We start from the raw sequence: 22,817 nt of genomic DNA on the forward strand, positions 1-22,817 counted from the left end.
AATCTTTGTCTTACACTTTATTCAATTGGTTTAACTCATTCAAAAGCCCCAAAATCGAGTAGGCACATATTGTGAGCTGAATCTGACCTAATCAGAGCCTAGGAGATTGACGACCTCTTAGTTGATTAAGCCCAAATTGCTGAGCCTTAGACCTAGTTTCGGCCTTACAAGGGAATCACGCACTAGGAACTTCAGGAGGGTAAGTAGGGTTAATCGCGTTGAATACAAGTGACTTAGATTAGGTTTTTAATCAATAGACCTAATAACCTAACTTCATTATTATCGTTCATACCATGTTCCTTCGGGTAATTGCATTAGTGAAAGATCAATTAGGAGTAGTTTAACTTAATTAGGCATAGAATAACTTAGTTAGAACTAGTATAACTTAGCTAGGAGTAGCGTAATTCAACCTAGGAGTAGATTAACTTAAACAAACAAATTCAAAACCCACAAAGCCTAGATAACACCTGAGACCAAGTAATTCAATACTTGTGGTAAATAAGTCCTGTGGATTCGATACCTGGACTTTCCAGATTTATTACTTGATAATGACGGGGTACACTTATCCCTTAGTGAGTCTTCTTCACCGAAGGCGCATCACCTATTTTGGTTCCTTTGAAGGTTCCAATTCAAATTAACTCGGGTGTTGTGGTTTTGGATTGGTTTGCGGTTCTGATTCTTAAAATTCTTTTGAGTGGGTTTCAGAACCGCAGTGGACCTTTTAGTGTTATTAGAAACAATAAGCACTTCTTCTTTTAAATCTTGTTTTCGAGCTTCCTCCTCAATTCGGAGGCGTGTAATTAGACTTTCCATCGAAAATTCTTTTGTTTTGTGCCTCAAAACATTTTTTAAATCTTTCCACGAAGGAGGCAATTTGTCAATAATTACAGCAATTTGAAATTGGTCATTTAGAGGCATTCCTTCTGAAATAATTTCATGTGCTATTTTTTTGCAATTCATGGGATTGAAACTCATTTGATTTGTCATCAGTCATCTGGAATTTGAGGTAGCGGCTGACATCATATTTTTTCGATCCAGCCTCCCCAGTGTCATACTTCCTCTGCAGAGCTTCCCAAATTTCTTTGGCAGTTTTTTCTTCAGCAGTGTAGTAGTCATACAAGTCATCTGTCATCCCATTGAGGATGTAGTTTTTGCACAGAAAGTCAGTTTATGTCCATTTTTCAGCAGCACGAACATTAGCACGAATATTTGCCTCATCACCATCTTCAGGAACAACAGGCTTCTCCGAAGTCAGAACAGAAGAAACTTTTTTCGTTGTGAGGTAGAAAAGCATCTTCTGTCTCCACCTTCGGAAGTGAGCTCCTTCAAACCGGAATGGTTTGTTGATTTCAACAATACCATTTGATTATTCGGTAGCCATCAGCAGTAATTGAATCGTCTTAAAATTGTTGGAACTGGAACTCAGAAAACAGGAACAGACCGAACAAAAATAAATGGGCAGAGTCGCGGACAATGTCGCTTTCTTTAAGACGTTCGCGAAACTGCCGAAAAATTGCAAACAGTATGAACTCTGATCGCCTCCAGGATAAAACAGCCCTCTGTAAATACGATTTTGTATTGCACCATACAAAAATCGTTTCTGTCTACAATCTCAATTTTTTTGCTCAGTTTCGAAAAGTACATAATGAATGAAATTAATTGTGTGTCGAATGGCAGTCTCATACCACCTATTAATTTATATAGAAAATAGAGCTGTTGAGCTCTGATTTACATGAGAAGAAGGTGGGAGGAAAAACAAGAAGGTGGAGAAAGACTGGGTTTTGGAGAAGACACGTTCAAAATATAATAGACATTATTCATAACGTTCACAAAGACTAAATCAGAGGCAATTAAATTAATAAAAAATAAAGAACGAATTTAATAAAATAATAATAGGTCGGACGGACGGCGGCGGAGCGCGCGTGCGTGTGTGATGGTCAACCAAGGAGGTAGGTCCTCACCCTTTCACAAAAGTGGGTATCCTTTGGGGCACACCCCAAGCATGTGAGGACCTCCTTAATAAGTATCTCCACTAAGTGTTTTGAAAACAATGTGGGATACTTTCCATCTTAAAAAATAAGTGTATGGGCTCTTTTCACAAATTAAAATTGGGCCAAGCCCAACAGTCGTCACCATCGTAAATGGACCAACCTAAGATACACTTCTTGCTATGGCTCCGAGGAGAACATGGCATATGGATAAAGGTAAGAAAAATTATGTTCCTGGAGTAGTGAACATTCTTCTATTCATGCTGGGAATTCCAGATGACACTCACTGTCCTTTTGGGATCCGGTAGAAATGTTCAGACCTAGCTCCAATTCTAATGGTAGAACCAATGTTCTCCGTTCCACCGCAACACGAGGTCATTCTTTAGGATGCTTGAAAAAGCACTTGAGTCTTCTGAGATTGGGAACCCATAATTTTGTTGATAAGCTGTTCATCGGTCTCCCTAGTAGGAGGGACAAAAGTACTTGCCACAAGAGTATAAGGAGTTAAAGATGGTGGAGGAATGATGAAGGATTAATTTTTTGCTCTGAAACAGCGGCTCTGATAACTACCATATCAGTACCTGACACTGTTTGAGAAAAGGCCACATGGATCGTCTAGATGCTCGAAATCGAGAATTCATTCCTATTTTCCTCGATTAATCCTTTTATGCATTTTTTAGCTCCCTGGATGTTTTTTCCATATATGAACCGCATGGTCACCGCATTGCGTTGATTGAAACAAAAAATAACTTTTTATTATTATTATTATTATTATTATTACTATTATTTGCTTTATTATAATTCACTTTTAACATTGTTGCATGGTTGTTGGTAAACTATGTTTATGATTTTCAAATATTTTTGTTTATTGCGTTCTCTACTTGTTTTCGTGACACTATTTCACAATTCAAAGATATTATTTCATAGGTTTTGGTAAATTATATTACTTTTAAACATTATATTTTATTTGTTTGAGTTATTTCAGTGATATTATTTTTGAAATATTGATGTTAACACATTTTAAGAACATATGTTACAAATATACATGGTTTTCTATACTAATCTTTTTATATTATTATTTTCAGATAATGTGTGATAACTTATTACCTGATCTTGGTTATGTGTCCAAACTGTAATGTTGATCCGACATCCTGTTTGAGCCTACAAAACAGTATGCAGGTCAGACGGGGCCATAGTCCAGTAAACTCGTTCTGATGGGTAAGTCAGTTTCTGATTTAGGACCGAATGGAAGGGCATGGACTAGTTTAGAGATAGTAGTTAACGTACCGAACATTGTGCCAATACATGTGTATTTATAGTGTTTGATTAGGTTTAAGGTTGCCATCTTCTTTGGAAATCCTTATGGAGCTAGTATTCCCCTGAGAGGAATCCTTTGTCTCATAGAATTCTAGAATATCCTTTGAAGCGTTGAGGTTAGAACCTTGTGGGTCATGATGGGCCGCCGTTCATTGGGCTTGGACCGCATTGATCATTTTAGACCTGTTGAAGTGAGGCTGTGGCCATCTTGGATGCGTTTGGGCCCTTATCACATTTTGGGCTTGGACCGCAATGAGGATAGTGATGATGTCATGCATGTAAAAAATATACAGGAAGCTACCCAGCAAGAAAGTTCCACGTTTCAGTAAAAAAGTTCTATAACTGTAAAGCAAGGTTGTTCCCAACTGCTCTTCCTAAGTAACCATGTTTACTCTTACCCGAAATGACACGACATGAATACGACTCGAACACGATAATTATAAGGTGAGTCACTAGTTTATACAGCTCATCCTTTGCCTACATATGCGATCATTCTGTTCTACTTCATGCCTCAATGTTTATTTATTTATTTATTAATTATCATCTCTCTCTAATTATTCAGCTTCTTTTATCTAACTAATTTGTTTTTTTAATTCCTGCTGATAACATTGTGAATATCAAGCTTATCCAAGGTGCTATAACCACTTGCTGTTATTATATCATATTTATCATTATTTGTTTTTGGAAAATAACATTTTGAGTTACGCTGAAAGTGATCTGTCAATTTAATACATTGGAGGATTTAATCAATTACAATTTACTAATAAAATCAGCTACGTATATAAATCAATTAGTAAAATATTATTCATTTCATCTAACATTTAATTTTTTTTTTCTAATTTGAAAGTAGATATTCACAGCTAATTAACTTAATGTGTATCTGTCAAATTGAAAAATGAGGGATTTAATCAATAAAAAATCTAAAAGATGAGGGAGTTGAAGATATTTTTTTCCTATTTTCTAAAATCTAAATGGATTTCGAAAACTCAAACTCTATTAATTTCTTGGAATTCAAGCTAAAATTTATTTGACTATAATTAACTAAGCTGCTATAGAAAAAAAAATGTGGTAGGTAGAAGAAGAGATAACAAGCATGTCAAATATTAAAACAATAAGACAAGACTTCAAGAGCTTACATTTGGTGACATGTGCAAGGAAATTATCAAATATAGTCTTTGAAAAGTTATCATCTTTGCAATAACATATTTAATTGGATCAATATCAATATAACAACGTAGAATAGAATCTCCTAAAATATATTCTCAATCATCTATTCTTTTTTATTAATTTCCTAATCTGCCATTATTCTTCCTACATTATGGTCAACTTTGCTACCATACTCATATATTAATAGCTTTCATGTACCCATTTTAGTCAGGATAATGAATTATTGGTAAAAAAAAAACATCCTGAGACCCTTATCGTTCCGATTGTAGATTGTAGTGCATTAAACTCTTATCTTTTATTCCAATGCATTAAACTTTTGGTCTTTATTGTTGGTCACATTAACATAAAAAGCGATTAACATAGTGTTATTCGCTTCATCGGTGTCTGAAATTCTATGTTTTATAATTTCAAATAAAGTTTTACCCGTTTCTCTATAATCACATCATATGTATAAAAAATTTATTTTTAAACTGTTAAAAATGCAAATTTCAAACATCTATCAAATAAATAACATTTTATTAAACCGAGTTTTATGGTTTCTGGTTATCAATACTTAAGGCAATAAAAAACAAAATATCAAAAGCTTAATATATTAAAATGAAAGATCATAAATTCAATACACCAAAATCAAGGGCTTCAAAATGATTTTTACCTATTTATTAAAGTCAACTTTATTCTATGAGAGAAAAAGTCAACTTTATTAGATCATAGCTTGAATAATAATTGATTTATTTATTAAACTGAAAGATTGAATTTAAAGATAGTAATTGTTTTCTAGTGCACTAGTTAGCATTGAAAAGTATTTGGAGTTGACCATGAATATTGCAGCCTAAAAAAGGAGATGTCTTTCACAAAACACTGATCATACCACAATATTTTTCTGAGTAATAGCCGTTGCCTCTCAAATTCAATGTTTTCAGTGTTTAGCTTGCTGAAATTCGTGTTATACGCTTGTGTTTTCATAGAAAACATAGCCTTAGCCGAAGATGTAAATCATTTCATCTACCATGGATTCAATAAAACTAGCCTGCAGCTCGGTGAGAGTGCGAAAATCGACAGCAAAGGCCTATTAGAGTTAACAAACATTTCATATCAACAAATTGGCCGAGCTTTCTTCCCAACTCCTTTCAAATTCAATAAATCCACTTCATTTTCTACAACATTTGTGTTTGCAATTGTTCCTGAGATGCCTAATCTTGGTGGCCATGGCTTCGCCTTCGTTATTGCTCCTTCTTTCAATTTTCCAGGGGCATTAGCAGTAGAATGGCTTGGCATTTTCAATGAAAATACCAATGGATTGGATGCGGATCATGTTTTCGCCGTCGAATTTGATACAATCAAAACTGTTGGCTTTCAGGACATCAATAACAATCATGTTGGGATTGATGTAAATAGCTTGATTTCGAAAGTTTCAGCTCCAGCAGAATACTTTTCAGGGATGGAAAATAAGAGCTTAGAGCTCATAAGTGGAAAACCAATGCAGGCCTGGATAGATTACGATGATCAAGACAAGTTTCTGAATGTAACAATAGCTCCTTTAACTAGCAAGAAACCCGAAAGGCCTCTTCTTTCGACGACGATAGATCTTTCTTCAGTATTTTTGGATTCCATGTATGTTGGTTTCTCTTCATCTACAGGATCAATGGCAAGCCACCATTATGTCCTCGGATGGAGCTTCAACACAAGTGGTCCAGCAGAAAATCTTGACATTTCAAATCTTCCTTCAGTTTCATCTCCAAGAAAATCAGAAAAGAAACCGGATTTCACAATTAAGTTCACATTGATAACAGCAAGTGTTGTGTTGTTATTAGTATCAGGAGCTTTCTATATATTCAGAAGAAAGAAATTTGACGAGTTGCGGGAAGATTGGGAAACAGAATACGGTCCTCATAGATTTTCTTACAAGGATCTTTACAAAGCAACCAAGGGATTCAAAGAAAAAGAGTTGCTCGGATTTGGAGGGTTTGGAAAGGTTTACAGAGGAGTAATACCTTCTTCTAACACACAAATAGCAGTCAAGAAATTCTCTCATGAATCACAACAAGGAATGAAGGAATTCGTGGCAGAAATCGCGAGTATGGGAAGGCTTAGGCACAGAAACTTAGTTCAACTGTTAGGCTATTGCAGGAGAAAAGGAGAGCTTCTTTTAGTATATGATTACATGCCTAATGGAAGTCTTGACAAGTTTCTATTCAACAATGAGGTAAAAATGAATTGGTTTCGGCGATTTAAGATCCTGAAAGGAGTTGCATCTGCTCTACTTTACCTTCATGAAGAATGGGAACAAGTTGTTCTTCATAGAGATGTGAAAGCAAGCAATGTTATGCTGGACGCAGAACTTAATGCAAGATTAGGCGATTTCGGGCTAGCGAAAGTCCACGATCACGGATCAATACCTCAAACAACTTGTGTAGTTGGAACAGTAGGATATTTAGCACCAGAGGTGTCAAGAACAGGACGAGTGACAACAAGCAGTGATGTGTTTGCTTTTGGTGTATTGATGCTTGAAGTGGCGTGCGGACGGAGGCCTGTAGAGCCTGGAAGGACACCACAGGAGATGATATTGGTGGACTGGGTGCTTGATTGCTGGAAAAAAGGTGCAATACTTGAGATAAGTGACCCAAGATTGGAGGGTAAATTTATGGTGGAGGAAATGGAATTGGTGTTGAAATTAGGTTTGTTGTGTACTCAGAGTACACCGGCATGCAGGCCTAATATGAGGCAGGTTGTGCAATATCTAGATAGAAAAGCTGTGTTACCAGAAATACCAAGTGTTGATTTGGTGAGAGACAGAGTTGAATATAACTTGTCACTTACTACAATTACTGACTACTCTGCCTTGTCGATCACCGATTCTATCCTCAGCTGCGGTCGTTGAACTTTTGCTTTTTTACTAGCTTCTGCTAACTCATATGTTGTAATCTTAATTTGTGTATATGTGTTATTTCACATAATTTTGCTTTGTTCCTTTGCTTGTATATATGATGATAGTAATATTTGATTTTATAATTCTTTAGTGTTTCAAATACCTTTTTTATTTTGGTTTGACATTCTTAGTTCTTAACAGGGAAATCAGGGAAGTATAGATCTTACTAAACTGACATGAACAACCGGCTGAAAAACGAATTAAAGGGTTAAATTCAGTTAACAAAGGTTGTTTACTGGACAAAATTATCAAACTTGTTCCAAGTAAACACAACGAATTAAAGGGTTCAATTCAGTTAACAAAGGTTGTTTACTGGAAAAAAAATATCAAACTTGTTCCAAGTAAACACAACTCATTTATTGGTATTTTGGCATGAATTAGAGCCAACTCTAATGATTGTAGAGAGAGGGAGGAATAAAAGCTACTAAAGAGAGCAATCCGCTTAAAATAGTGAGTCGTTGGGATGGGCCGCCACAAGAAAGAATTGTTACCGCAATAGCTGAACTTCTATAGTTCGGTTTCTCTAGGACTCAAATTATTTCAATTCTAATCTATGTGATTATACTTCTCTTAGTTGGATAACACTTTTTATCCTCCTTACTTTACCAGGACTCTACTTAGCCTCTTTTATATACTTGTATCTATGTTTAAGAATTGATAAGACAGAATTATTTATTCCAAACACTCAAGCTAGGCAATCCTTCTATTTTGGCTTCTTTCGCCACCACCGCTGTTACTTCCGGTCTCTTCGAATGAAGCTGAATCTGTCTTCTCTCTCAACCCTATGGCAACTAATGAATCTTTGGAAATAGAAACTCTAGCATGAGCCACAACAACCTATAAATAGAGGGTTTAAGGGAATCTTACAGGTATGCTCAAAACTCTGCCTTGTCGTTGAACTTTTGATTTTTTACTAGCTTCTGCTAACTCATATGTTGTAATCTTAATTTGTGTAACCAACACCTTCAAAGTAGGAAATGCACAAAATCTTGATATTTCAAAACTTCCTTCACTTCCACTGCATATGAAAGGAAAGAAACCAGCACTTGTGATATTCATAATTATAATTGCAGTAGTAATAGCTTTACTAATAACAATAGGTGTAGGAACTTACAGTATAAAGAAGAAGAAATATGAAGAAATACACGAAGATTGGGAAAGGGAATACGGTCCTCATAGATTCTCCTATAAGATTCTCTACAAAGCCACCAAAGGCTTCGAAGATAGAGAGCTTCTTGGAGCAGGAGGCTTCGGCAAGGTTTATAAAGGTGTACTCCCTTCTTCCAATCTTCAAGTTGCAGTGAAGAAAGTTTGTTATTGTCAGATATTAATATGAAGTGGACCTTTAACTATGAGCTTAAACTTTCAATTCAATTGATTCCATAACATGGTATCAACAGAGCCTCTTTGACCAAGTAGTCAAGGGTTCGATTCCTGGAAACCCCATTTATTGATTAAATCGTAGGACATGGTAATATGGGCATGTGTTGTGCACACTTCAAGCCCAGTGGGCATTCACTTGGGGCTGTGTCAGATATAAATATGAAGTGGACCTTTAACTATGAGCTTAAGCTTTTAGTTCAATTGGTTCAACGACACACATGATTCAAAACAAGGAATGAAAGAATTTGTGGCTGAGATTGTCAGCATGGGAAGGCGGAGACATAGGAACTTAGTTCAGCTTCTTGGCTACTGCAGACGACAGGGAAAGCTCCTCTTGATCTACGATTACATGCCTAATGGAAGTCTAGACAAGTTCCTATTTACAAACGAAAAACCTCTTCTTAAATGGTCCCAAAGATTTAGAATCCTCAAAGGAGTAGCATGAGGCCTTCTTTAACTCCACTGAGGAGTGAGAACAAGTAGTTCTGCATAGAGATTTAAAAGCTAGTAACGTTATATTAGATGTCGACTTAAATGGAAGACTTGGAGACTTTGGCCTTGCTAGACTATGCAATCACGGTTCGAATCCACAAACCACGCATGTGGTCAGGAAGGTGGGTTATGTAGCTCCAGATCTTGCTAGACACAGAAAGGCAATCACTTGCACAGATATGTTTTCTTTCGGGGCTTTTCTGCTCGAGATGGCTTGCGGAAGGAGGCCTATAAACCTTCTAGGACTTCCTGAAGAGTTAATTTTGGTGGACTGGGTCATTGAACACTGGAAAATAGGAGCTATTCTTGATGCCAGTGATCCTAATTTGGGAGGAAATGGAATTGGTCCTAAAACTAGGTGTATTCTGTTCTCACTCTGTACCAACTATGACGCCTTGTATGAAGCAAGTGATGCAGTAATTGGATGGTGATGCAACTTTGCCAGAAATACCAGTAGAAAGTTCTGCAATTGTTACATTCACGACAAGTAATGAAGCTCCTGATTTTGCAATGTCATCTCCTTCCTCTGTTGGGAATGGATCTGGCTGTTCCTTCTCTAGTGTAGACTCAATCCTCACCAGCGGTTGGTGAATCAGTAATATATCATAAAATGGGTGCAATATATCCTCAAACTTTTCAAAAAGATCACCACACTAGCATGCAAAAACTTCAAGCTAAATCATTATGGAGAGAAGTGCGGAAGAATCTTTTGAAGAAATGTAATGTACACAGTCCCTGTTACCTAAGTTTCTAAAACACATCTATTGAACAGTTCTGGTGTACAAAAAGAATGTCCTTTTGTAAGCTTAAGAATGTCGAAAATCACAGGATCACCGTTTAGATTGTCCATAATTGGTCGATTCTAGAATTACGCAATACGAGTACCTAACATGTAAACACTTGCCATTTTGCACTCAATATATGAAAACAGCACTAATTCAAACTCAAGTATATAGAGCGCAATAAAGTTGAATCTGAGCATAAAAAATGAAAGTTTTGCAAAGCTCAATCAATTTATAAGCATACAGTTTTTAGTCAACAAGTTTGAGTGGCAAACTGAAGATATTAGTTTCACCTTGATTACACCTGTCGTCAGAATCAAGATGCAGCGTATCCTCATATAGCAGCTTGAGTAATCTATTTGCATGTTACTTCTGTAGGTGAAGAAGATTCCGACATGTACCCTGTTTACTTAGATAGTTGACACATACTAAAAGGCAGACCATTTTACAGGGTACAAGCATAGCAACTTTCAAATGTATAACTAATTATAAAGACAATGCAGAACCAACCTCAGGAAAATATAAGGTAACAATTGACAGCATCAAATAATAAAACTGTCAATTAAGAAAAAATTAGTGGTCATCCCAAAGAAAACTTATAACATTATGTATGATTGATTAGGATACATCATCAAGAAAACTTATAATAGTAAACATCAATATCCATAATTTTCTCACATCCAGGAAGTGTATAATAAGCATATTACCTACCAGGCCAGATATAGTGAGTAAGTTTGTCATGGAGAGTGGTCAAAAGCCCACTTGGGAATACACACCCACTCATTGGTCGCTTTTTCTGCAGCCTGTAAGCCTAAGAGATCATGCAAGTCCCACCAACTTGATATCTCTGATCATAATTTTAAAGGATAGGGATGATAATCAAGAAAGTTCCTGATTCAATGGCATTGCATCTCCAATAGCAGGATCTGCTGAAGTTCATGTCTTCCACTTGAACTCGCTTCACATCCACCTTGTTCCTGGACAGGCATGTCATAATGTGCTTCTCCACGACATGAGGAAGCTGGATGAAGCTGCTTTCTAAAACAATAAAATAAACTGTAGTGTTCTTTTGAACACTACACTTAAACGGACCGAATTTCTGACAATCAATCTTGGTTGAAAATACCAATGGATGATTTTCTCAAGCAGAAAAGCAAACATTGCCATATAGAAATAAGCTCTAAAGAGTAATTTGATTTTTATAATCTCAGAGCCATAGACCTACCTCTCTTCTTTCAATTTATTCTGTCCATGCGAAAGAGATGTGATAGCAATATAAATTCATCATTGTCATGATCAAGATGTTATAGTTGCCTAACTTTATTCTACTCATAAGACAGACATACACACACAGAAGGAGCTCCAGATAATATTGTTGTGACCAATATGTATTGACTTACAAAGGATCCATAGTATCCAAACTACACCACAGAAAAAAATTGCTAACCAGCTCACAGGATACATAATTTCCTGACATTATTCACACATGCTCTGTTGAGGTTGCAATGATATCATCTTCATTAAATGACCAAGGTATGCAGACAGACTAACCATAAATTTCTCTACTGAAGACAAAAGAAAGAGTTCTGCCAATTTTGAGCTTTCACTTCAAGATTTTAGATTCAATTTCTTCCAAGCTCAGCCCCTTAGTTTCTGGGACAACAAATATAGTGAACAACAGTGACAACAAAGCTATAGCTCCAAAAAGAAGGAAAAGGTTTTCAGCTCCAAGAAACTCCTGCAGAATGAACAGATGATGCCATTCTATTAAAAAATATTGGGGCCAAATATATTTCAAAAGGAGTGTTTGGACTAAAACTAATACCTTTAATGGATAGAATGCAAAGGTAACAATGGCATTGGAACCAAAGTTGGTAAGAACTGCAAGACTTATTCCCTTTCCTCTAGTACGAAGTGGGAAAATCTCTGACACCATGAGCCAGCTAATAGGCCCAAATGATATCTGAAATTTCATGTAAAGAACGGATCTTGCTATTTAGACGATGAATGTTAGAAGAGATACCTTTTCACCCAAAGTCAGTTGCACTTGGGGAGAAGGGAAAATATTATATTTTTTCAGCAACTCATTTATGATGCCTACAGCTAGCCCAGTATGCATTTTAGTGTTTTTGAATAAAAAGAATTACACACATGATTAGCCCATAATTGATTAGAAAAAAGAATAGTTATGCAGGACAAGACAATACACTTGCCTGATAACAACCAACGTAGAGAAGCAGAGCAGCAACAGCAACAAAAGGAAAGCCTCCAAGGAATTTGTAATAAGCAGAAAGCAAAAATAAGGAAAGAGCCTGTGACATACAGGAAAAGCAGAACACATCTTTAGCTCTTAAAAAAAGGATTATAATTGAATATTCAAGAGAGCAAAAGGAATACATACAATTCCAGAAACACCTCCAATCAGCAAAGGCCTTCTTCCAAGATCATCAACTTTAAGGACAGCTATGGATGTCATAGCCAACTGCAGTGAACCAATGGACAAAAAAGCAAAACAGCAATAAGCAATAGGATTAAACTTGGTAGGGGGAGGAGAGATAGAGAGAGTCTGAGCAATCTCTATAAAAAAATTTAAGGACTTTCAAATAGGAAAGATACCTTGAAAAAACCAATAACAACAGAAACCCGGGTGGCATCAGCAGCCGCAGAGAAGCCAGCACTCTTCAGTAACATAACAATCAAATTATGCTGGGGTAAAGCAATGTAATGGGAAACATCCATTACACAAACAAAAAGGCTTGGCTTAAATTATGAAGTACCTGAAGAATTGGGCCTGCATAATATAGAACACTTGGTTGGCCAGTTATCTGCCATAATCAGGAAGAAGAAAAAATCAGCTAAAAAACATGATAGTTTATAACATTATCTCTCTTTAAGAAGCTCATATAGAGTGGAAAGGAAGGAAGAAGAACCTGCTGGAAAAGGACCAAACCTCCACCAATAATGAAGGCTTTCAAACTTGCTCCTTGAAAAACCTCTAAGATGCTACCTTCAGATTTCTCCTCTAAATAGGTAGACTTCAGTGAAACAAGGGCATCTTCTATCTGGTTCTCAGATTCTTTATCACCAGAAGGCCGGCCCCGTAGTTTGCTCAAGGCATAAATGGCTTTCTCTTTGTAGTCTTGTAAAGCTCCTTTACCTTGAACTGCCCTGAGAAGCAACCAACGTGGAGAGGGTGGGAGACTCCACATGCCTAGTCCCATAAGTATAGCAACAGGGACACTAAGTCCATACATGTATCGCCATCCCCCAACTGCATCAATTTGGAAGCTTCCTACCAAATACCCCAACTGCCCTCCCAAAAAAATTAATGGGTGTCATAACTACTTTCCCGGAGAAGATGAATAAGATTATCAATTAAAAGTTGAAGTACCAAAATTCCCAAAACTATAAAGAGTTCCTTTAGAGATATTAGAGTTCCTCGAATCTTTGAAGGACAAGTTTCTGCAATATAGAGAGGAGCACCATGCATAGCCTGTCGCATGAGAAGATTAGAATAGGTCATGGAAAGCATAATGTCAACGAACTCCACCAAACACAATCCATATTAAGTTTAAGAAGATAACCAAGCCAATGCCTAGACCATACAGAAGACGTCCGACTAAAAGAACACCAAGATCTGGAGCAAAAGCAGTGACTGAACCACCGAAAAGATATAGAAAAGCTGCTATGATAAGTTCCCGTCTCCTTCCTTGATATACAAATTCAAACAATTAGGTAAGAACTTCCAGAGTTTTAAGCATTATGGTGATCCTAATTGCAAATACCTAGAAAATCAGCAATTGGATAGACAAGGAGAGAACCAAAAAGAGCTCCATATAGAGATCCACTAACCTGCATCCAAGGCATAATAACATAAGAAAATTCTGATGCATTAAGTAAAAGCAGAGAAAAAGTTAGAATGTTGGCACTAGTACATATGAACCATACCACAAGGCCAAGCTGAACTGATGAAAGGTTAAACCATGTTGTTCCACTGAGCTCAGGTGACTAATAGTAAATTCATGAAGAAAGAAATTAGATTTAACAAATATATCAAATTTATTGATGGCAGGTAAGCTCAAATGATTTGCTGAAATTAGCACTAAAATATGGAAGCACCTGCAATGATAAGGTAGCACCAGATGTTGCACCAATGTCATATCCAAATAGCAATCCCCCCAAAGCTGGGAAGAGAAACCTAAGAAGATCCCACGGAGCAAACTTGTTTCAGAAGCATAAACCACAATATGGGAAATTGGAGATCACATTCATTAATTAGATTTTCTAATTAATTTAAAACCAACCATCCATCCCCACACCCAATTCAAATTTAAAACTAACAAACAGCAAAAGTAGCAGAAAAAACAATCATTATAAAAACTCACGGCAAGATCACAGAAGACCAAGCAAAGGCCTCCTGCTGTGTGGTGTCAGGTACTGGCGGCTCTGCTTCCTTTCCAGCAGAATACTCAATCTAACCAGTAGAAAATCCAGAATCAAGACAATAGCTTTATTTGGCCTTAAAAGTAAGAAATAAAATAAAATAAAATAAAAGTGTGGTTTGGTGAGAATTACATTGAATCTCAGATGACGGCGGGTGATGGATGTCTGCTTTGACGACAAAGGAAAGACGGGGCTGAAATGAGAAGAAGATGGTGATGATACCACATTCGGGTGATTGAGGGTACAGAAGAAAGGAGAGCAATTGAGTCGTTGAAATGGAAGAGGGTGAGATTGAGAGACTCTGAAAGAAGGAGCACAAGTGATGGCAATCACAGCCATGGATTGATCAGTTGTAAGTGTTCCCGCCTTCCATTATCCTCTTCTATTGTACTATTTTGTTTGTGTGGTTCATTGCAATTCACCCGTTTACTTTTTTAAATGCTTTGTTTCTTTTATGTCGGAATGAATAATCTCCACCCTTATCATTTTTGAACCATGAATTGAAGATACAACCTTTCTCAATAAATTAAACTAACACGCATCTTCAAATTCTGCAATTTACTAACTAAAATAATCATATATAAACAATCATTTCACTACTAATTTTGATCGACTTTCACTCAAGTTTCATTCCTACTAATTTTGATAGAGTTTCGTACGAGTTCCATATATACTAATTTTGATAGATACATGAATTTCACTCAAGTTTCATCATTATTAATCGGATAAATTACAAATCCTGCTCAACTGTGAAAACACTTCTTATTAAGTTAGATATTTTCAAAGTTAACATTTCCTAAATACTATTAGTATATATATTATTACTTAACATATTTTCTACGAAACATAATTTGTACAGAGACAACTGCGAAATGATTTTGAGGCGATTTTTGCTACGTTTTTTTTATGTAACTACCACCTTCTCGTGCATTATCCTAGAAAAAAGATAGCTCTTCATCTTTTATGCCACAAATGGCCTCTTAGGAGAGATTCAAGTGAAACTCTATAAGTTTAATGGATGAGGGGCTGGAACAATAAGTGGGATTCAAACATTTGCTCTTTCCTAGATCGAGGTCTTATAGGAATCAACATCCGTCTTATAGTTAATAGTTTTTTTAGATAATCTCAAGATTTTTGCGGTGATTTAATGGCAAATGTCGGAAAAAAGGTATAAGAGAAAAAATAAAAACAAAACTACTTCGTACTGCGAAATAAAATAAGCTTAAAATACATTACAGTTGAAACAACTGTGAAACAGATGACAAAACTACGAAGGCTTTCATGACTGCAAAATTATATTTCTAGTGAAATAAGATGATTTCTAACATTCAAACATACATCACAAATAAGTTTCTAATAAGTTTCTAATACGTTTTAACGTATCTTTAACCCCAATAAGGTCTTAAATCACTAGAAAAATAAAACCCCAAAATCCCACAAAATCGCTCTTTAGTTGTCTTCGCACAAATTATGTTCCGCATAAAATATGTTAAGTGATAAAATATATACTAAGGGTATTTCAGGAAAGTTATGATGTAGATTAAATCGATCTGAAGGTTTTAATCTTAAACCAACAAAGATTACAAACTTCTCAAGCTTAACTTGAAGGTTGAATAAACCCAAAGGACTGAATCCTTGCTTCAATGGAGGCTTCAAAATATAATATTCATCAAAAAGTTGCTAACATTACAAAATAAGGAGATTATATACTCCTCCCAAATAACAAAGAAAGACTAAAAGGCCCCCCTTAGGGTTTCCAACAACTAAGGAACCATAGGGGTAAAGTAGACATTACATAAAGATAAATAAAAGAGTAAATAATGTAAATGGCAAAGTGGTAATTAGTTGAGTGGCAAAACAGTAAATAAGAGGTGGCAGATATTGTCCCTAACAAGAAGAACTTGGGGAGGAAGTATTCCTCAGCCCAGGTACGCCCTGCGTCCCCTTCTCACGCCCAGCGTGGTTGTGTCTCTGGGTCTGGTGGCTCTCGTTGGGTATTCACACGCGTGGCGTCTCCAGCAGCACGCCCCGCGTTCTTTACCTCTTGAACCGTATTCTCGTCGAAGGCAGGTTCCACGCCCCGTGCCTTGGAGGACACGCCCCGCGTGTGTGACTTGTTAGGCTGTCCTACCGAATTTATACTCTTCACGCCCTGCGTCCTAACAGGTACGCCCCGCGTGCTCCCCTGTTCGCCCTTTCCCTCATGTTCTTCGGTTGGCTTTCCACGGGTCTCGTCCTTTAGCTCCGGGTTCGCCTTTGGGGAACGGATGCCATCATCAAGTTAACTTTGAAAGCGTCTAGTTTGGTAAGAGTTGTTGTAATGAGTCTAAATATGTTAACGTCACGAATTATAGGAAGAGGAAAGAAGAGAGTGTTTAGGTGTTAGGTTTAATGATCGCACAACTGGAGTAGAAAGACGAAAGAAGAGAGTGTTTAGGTGTTAGGTATTGGGTTCGGTCACTTAACTAACCAACGCTAAAGACCCTAATTTAGGTCTTTAGGGTCGGTTCGTGAATGACCAAGGTCAATGGTTACTTATTAGCGTCGGTTTTTCTTTAACCGACCCTAATTATTGGGCTCTTGAGTACGCCGATAAGCCCTTCAGATGACGGTTTGAAACCGTCGTTCGGAAGAAAATAAAACTGTCACGGGACTCGCTGCCGTCTGATGGTCCTTCAGAAGACGGTTGTGTTCTGTCATTTGAATCAACCTCACATGACATCAGTCTAGTAGTAGGATGTCATCTTATGCGTATTTCGATGACGGCTTATTTATTATTACCGTCACCTATATTACCCTTGAATGACAGCCTAATAATTAAAAATGTCAAGAAATTTATAGGAATGATGAGAATGGAAATCAGAGTTCAAACTTGGAATCTCACAACACTCAATTAAAGCTTCCCGATGGACCCATTACCCGAGCAAGAGCCAAGCAGTTTGAAGAGGAGCTTCAAACATATATGGTCCAAGTGATGGTCGTCGCGGATAAAAACGGAGTTTCTGATATTAATGGTCCATTAATCATCATATCTCTTTCAAGTTGCATGGGATGTGAATACGGAGGTCAATTGGAGCATTCAGATTCACATGAGAATGTTTAAGATTGATTGGCTTTCTTCTCAAGAATTTAATAACAATTTCAGAAGTTTTCCTAAGGCGTGGGCATGGCTTAACAGATTTTGGCTTCTGTTTCTCTATAACAAAAGTGGCGTGGAATTGACGTGGGCACGATTTAGTAGACTTTGCCATCTGCTTCTTTTTGCACCAAATTTGGATTCACGGGAACATTGTTTATTTGGCATATTTAATTACATCTTATGCCATCATTTAACATTTGTTTTTTTTTTAGAATTATTTTAATTAGCTAAACTTACTCTTTTGTCCTTAATTCTTCTAATTGTAATTGGTGGCTTGTAAGGACATGATCAGTTCGATTTATTTTATTAGTTTAAGTATTTAAACTTTATTCTAGGTTGTATTTTGCGGCAGTTAATTTTTCAATAAAAGTTTGATAATTTCTTCTCTTGAGATTCAAGTGAGGGTTTCTCTTTGTGTTCTTTGGAGCACTACAATTGAACAATTCGAAATCGAATCCTTATTAGTTAGACTAGGAATTGTTTGCAACTCCGTTTTGCAGGGGTTTTCTTCCGTCTCAATTTATCATTCGGATTTTATTCTTGGTTGTTGAAGATTGGGATTGGGTCTTTGCAACTCCGTTTTACAAAGGTTCTTTTCTATCCGACCCTGATTCGTTAGCTTTCTCGGGGATCAAATCTAGTTGTTGGGTTTTCAAGGCACCGTTCCTCGTGGGTTCGCATCAGTTTGGTATCAGAACCGAGCTCTAACTCTTCAAGTTTATTCTATCCGTAGTTTTCTTTGATTATTCTTATTCTGTTTTTTTTTATTATTCTTTATTTTTCTTCTTCTTTCGAATTGTCAAATTGGAAAGTAGGTTACAACCTAATAAAAAAGGTTCATGAATACACATGGTAGTGTCCTTGTTTTGTTTGTAATCCATTATTCTTCACAGAACCCTTCCCAAAATTGATATCCTATTCAATTCAATTTAAGAATTATAAAAAAAAAATCGAAAAAAAATGTCAAGAAGAAAGAAAGATATTTTCAATTCAAATTACAGCACAAATTTAGGTGCTTTCAACATTAGAGTGAAAAGAAGACATTGCATAATAAATTTTGAACAGTGTCATTCGTATTTTGATTATCATTGTCTCGTGTTATACTTCCATATCGTCACATTATTTTTGGTCATCGACTTGCTATTCTGCGATCCGTTCTTGTTTACCGTTTTGCTTCTTAGGTTGTAGGATTTAATTCCGGTTTGGACTTTCAGGGTTTTGAAACTGAATTTTATTCTATTGAGTGCTTTAAAGAGCACAATAAGAGAAATCGAGCGGTGTTAGACGAGGTGCCGCGGCCTAATCTCCCGGGCGGACCGGGGGGTGGACACCTCATGGCGACGTAAGCGGTGATTGGCGCCGAAAGCAACCAATCGTGGAATCAAGCTGCTCGGCAGGACCGGAGCTCGGAGATATGGAAGAGTCGCCACCCACGAATGGGAAAATGAACACCGATCCCTTGCGGGAGACCGGGGTGGGTTCGGGAAACTTAGGTACGAGCCGAGAAGGCTAGCTCCTTTCCGGAAAAAGGCTACTAGGCACCCCGACATCGTCCGGTTATGAACCACCGGCCTCCTACTCAGCATGTTAGGCGATAACGGACTAATCGTATACTTCTTTAAGTTTAAAATTCATTTGAAACCTTTTCTTTCTCGTTTTGGAAACCGTTTTGAGCATATATTATGGAAAAGCCACTTTAGTAAAGAATCACCCATTTACATCAGTTCGATATACATACAAAGAGAGGGGGGAGAAAGAAGTGATTTATTTACAACGTGATTTACATGTCGTGTTGCGTGTTAATTCTATACTAACTTATTCCCCCCAAAACGAATTTATTTACATGGTTCGTACCTTAATCGTCGTTGGAACGATTTTGGTACGTTTCAAAACCCCGCTTGATGAAGTTCACCCGAATCGCCGTTGGAACGACTCAAGTGTTTGAAAACGTTAAGGTAAAAACCTTTAGTAAGAAAGCATGGTTAAACATACAAGTCAATTTATTTTGTATAAATCATTTAAGAAAACGATTCAAAAACTTCATTATTCACAATGGAAGCGATTTTAATTACAAGATTCGCTTAATCCGTCGTTGGAACGGACTAAGGTTTTAAAACGTGTTGGTTTGAGAAATGAGTTGAAATGTCAAGAAAACACTATTTATTTACATTAGGAATTTCTAAAAAACCATTAGTTTAAATGATTAAATTAAAAACTCTTTTTGTGATTTAATTTTCCCTTTCTTCCTTAATGGATTCTCTACTTGTCATAATTACAATAATGGACATATTTAAACCAAAATTTACTCCCAAATAAAGCCCATTTGAAACATGGACCCCTAAATGGCCCAAAAGAATAAAGAAAATAATATAAGCATATATATATATACATTTTAATCCAAAAAAAGAAACATAAAATGCAAATAAATGAAGAGAGATTATATTATACTTATATGAAAATACTAAATATAATACATTTTTGCTTCAAATATGTAAGAATAGTAAATAAAACTCCTAGATAAGAAAATAACATTTATCCCCCAAAATAGTTTTATTTAATAATAACTAATATAGCCCAAATATCCCAAAACTATATATATACATAACTAATGTAATTTTAAATGTCAAAATAATATCTATTCATCCACTAATTAATCACTCCCAAAACACCCAAGTAAATATTCTTTTAAAATGAAATTCCTTACCATTTAAGTAAAAGAAAAAGAAAAGAAAAGATATATATACATATACTTATATTTAATAAAAAATGATATATAAACATCCCAAATAATTATATATACCAAATGTCTAAAAATAGTTTGAAAATATATATTACATAAATATACATATATATACAAAGGACCAAAAGCTTAAAAGTAAAGAAACAGGGACCAAAACAGCATTTTTTACATTCCAGCAGATTTACCGACGGAAAATCCGTCAGTAAACAGCAATTAGTGACAGAAACGGAAAATTACAGCAGCACTCCAATTGTTTCCAGATTTATTCAAAAACTTTAAATTAAGTCTAATTCAATCGTTTTGGATTTTCGAACTACCCAAAATGGGTCATAGTCAATAACGGAAGTTCCTAAAATGACGTTTTTATTTTAAAACATTATTTGGAGATTTCTTTAAATTAAAAACTTATAATTACAACGTCTTTAATACCCGAACTACCTTTTTATCGGATCACGGTTCGTATTGGGATATCAAAACGAGGTTTTTTATTTTAAAACCAAACCAAATTTTATTCAACACGAGACAAAAATTAAATAAATACGCTAAATTAAATAAAACGTGATAAAATAAATGAATAACTAAATAAATAAAAACTATAACATAAAAATAAATAGAAGAAGGAAATAAATTAAATAAAATAAAAGAGTCTAGTCCTCGGATAATACCTTAAATTCGGTATCTGACAGTCGAAGCCGATTGATTCCACGAGTCGTGATTTTCCGGTTTTTATGTTTTTTTAGTAAAGATTTAACTTTGGGAAAATTTAGATTTTTTTGGGAAAAAAAATATTTTCTCCAAAAAATTGACTTTCTCTCTCTAAAAATGTTTAGAGTGAGAAAGCTCCAAAGAATCCCCCTCTTAAATGCATGGGGATCTGTGCCTTTTATAGGCAAACGGGTCCCCGGACAAATGGGCGACGCCCGAGTAAAATCGGGCGTCGCCCAAGGGGGTTGGGCGGCCGCCCAAAGCATGTTGCGCGGCCGCCCAACCTTGCGTTGGGCTACCGCCCAACATTGTTGGGCGGCCGCCCAATAATAGTTAAGCGATCGCCCAACAGCGTTGGGCGAGCGCCCAACGCGGTTGGGCGCTCGCCCAACGGCCGCCGGGGCGCGTCTCGCGCCGCCGGGCGTGCACACCCCCTGCGGCTGTCGAGCTCACGTTCCGCGCCGTCGGGCGTCCACGCGTCGTGACCGCCGAACGTGTGTTCCACGCTGCCGGGCGCACACGCCCCGTGGCCAACGAGCGCGCGCCTCGCGCTGCCAAGCTCGTGCATTGCTCGGACGTCGAGCGCGTTTCCGACTGTCGTCGAACGCGCGCCGGCCGCCGCTAAGTACTCGCACCATACCGCTAAGCATTCGCGAGCCATCCAATCAACAACAGCGACCCACCGTAACTTATTTATTTTATTATTTTTTTTCGAAACTTCCGGAATCAATCGCTTCCACCGTCTTGTTTTCAGGTTTTCGTCACAGGTCCTCCGACTCGGTGTCTACAGTTGCCCCTACTTTGCTATTTTGACAGTGATGTGTGTGTTTTGAAAACGTTTTTTTGCTAACGCACACATGCAATGTAAAACATATAAAAAGTAAAAGACACGTAAAGAGTAGGAGGGAGAATACCTGACCTTCGCGCTGCGCGCTCCGGTGTTGTTTGTCGATTCTTTCCAGCCTTGCCTCTGAATCGGCCGTCGGTGGATGTTTTTCTCTCGAAATCTAGCGTACGTTGACTATGGGTAAGAATGGCTCAAAAGCAACCTCGGTCGTGGACCGTAGGTAAGATGGCTAAAAAGCTACCTCGGTCGTGAACCGTAGGTAAGATGGCTAAAAAGCTACCTCGGTCGTGAACCGTAGGTAAGATGGCTAAAGAGCTACCTCAGTCGTGAACCGTAGGTAAGATGGCTAAAAAGCTACCTCGGTTGTGAACCGTAGGTAAGATGGCTAAAAAGCTACCTCGGTTGTGAACCGTAAGTAAGATGGCTAAAAAGCTACCTTAGTCGTGAACCGTAGGTAAGATGGCTAAAGAGCTACCTCGGTCGTGAACCGTAGGTAAGATGGCTAAAAAGCTACCTCGGTCGTGAACCGTAGGTAAGATGGCTCAAGGGCAGAAAAGTTCTTTCTAACGATTCTGAATTCTTTTAAAACACCATTGTCTGGAGCTAGTGTTTCGGAGGTTTAATGGGAACGTGTTTTGGTCTGGAATGATATAGACTAATGATTATTTTTCTGTTGACTGTTGTCTGTATTTTGACTGGTGTCACTGTTCTGTAAAAATTGGTTGTCATCTGGAGTTCATATCTTGACAGTATTGGTTGCTGTCTGGGAGAAATGCGGGCTGAAACGGACTGCAAATCGGAGGTCTGTGCACCTGGTAAATAATTATTTACTTTTTACCTTTATGTCACATCGTACCTTTTCGGTATTTACGGGAATGCCATTCCCTC

At 37.1% G+C, this 22,817-nt stretch overlaps 3 protein-coding genes across 3 annotated transcripts; 2 read left to right on the forward strand and 1 right to left on the reverse strand.

Annotated features, from left to right (window-relative positions):
- Positions 1–5,281: 5,281 nt before the first annotated feature.
- On the forward strand, positions 5,282–7,433 carry LOC136233034 (L-type lectin-domain containing receptor kinase IV.2-like). The gene has a single exon (XM_066022564.1). The coding sequence runs from the start codon at positions 5,383–5,385 to the stop codon at positions 7,348–7,350; it is 1,968 nt and encodes a 655-aa protein (XP_065878636.1). The 5' UTR covers positions 5,282–5,382; the 3' UTR covers positions 7,351–7,433.
- Positions 7,434–7,574: 141 nt separating this feature from the next.
- LOC136233645 (L-type lectin-domain containing receptor kinase SIT2) lies at positions 7,575–10,196 on the forward strand. The gene is given in 5 exon segments (XM_066023368.1): positions 7,575–7,605; positions 8,316–8,711; positions 8,997–9,244; positions 9,246–9,601; positions 9,603–10,196. Coding segments are annotated over 5 exon segments (1,293 nt in total). The 3' UTR covers positions 9,865–10,196.
- A 1,202-nt stretch (positions 10,197–11,398) lies between these two features.
- On the reverse strand, positions 11,399–15,095 carry LOC136232839 (D-xylose-proton symporter-like 3, chloroplastic). Its single transcript, XM_066022278.1, has 14 exons — positions 14,631–15,095; positions 14,441–14,529; positions 14,175–14,253; positions 14,004–14,063; positions 13,841–13,907; positions 13,640–13,764; positions 13,447–13,548; positions 12,986–13,363; positions 12,833–12,880; positions 12,672–12,734; positions 12,457–12,537; positions 12,269–12,367; positions 11,881–12,018; positions 11,399–11,793 (listed from the first exon to the last, which is right to left on the reverse strand). The coding sequence occupies exons 1-14, from the start codon at positions 14,835–14,837 to the stop codon at positions 11,659–11,661; spliced, it is 1,671 nt and encodes a 556-aa protein (XP_065878350.1). The 5' UTR covers positions 14,838–15,095; the 3' UTR covers positions 11,399–11,658.
- Positions 15,096–22,817: the final 7,722 nt, after the last annotated feature.

The sequence above is a fragment of the Euphorbia lathyris genome, chromosome 6 (assembly GCF_963576675.1).
Source record: "Euphorbia lathyris chromosome 6, ddEupLath1.1, whole genome shotgun sequence".
Taxonomy (NCBI): domain Eukaryota; kingdom Viridiplantae; phylum Streptophyta; class Magnoliopsida; order Malpighiales; family Euphorbiaceae; genus Euphorbia; species Euphorbia lathyris.

Coding starts and splice junctions, on each gene's coding strand:
- LOC136233034 (XM_066022564.1), top strand. CDS start 5,383: ATGTTTTCAGTGTTTAGCTTGCTGAAATTCGTGTTATACGCTTGTGTT.
- LOC136232839 (XM_066022278.1), bottom strand. CDS start 14,837: ATGGCTGTGATTGCCATCACTTGTGCTCCTTCTTTCAGAGTCTCTCAA. Junction 14,530..14,630: donor GCCGTCATCTGAGATTCAAT/GTAATTCTCACC, acceptor TCTACTGGTTAG/ATTGAGTATTCTGCTGGAAA. Junction 12,368..12,456: donor TTGGAGGTGTTTCTGGAATT/GTATGTATTCCT, acceptor TGTATGTCACAG/GCTCTTTCCTTATTTTTGCT.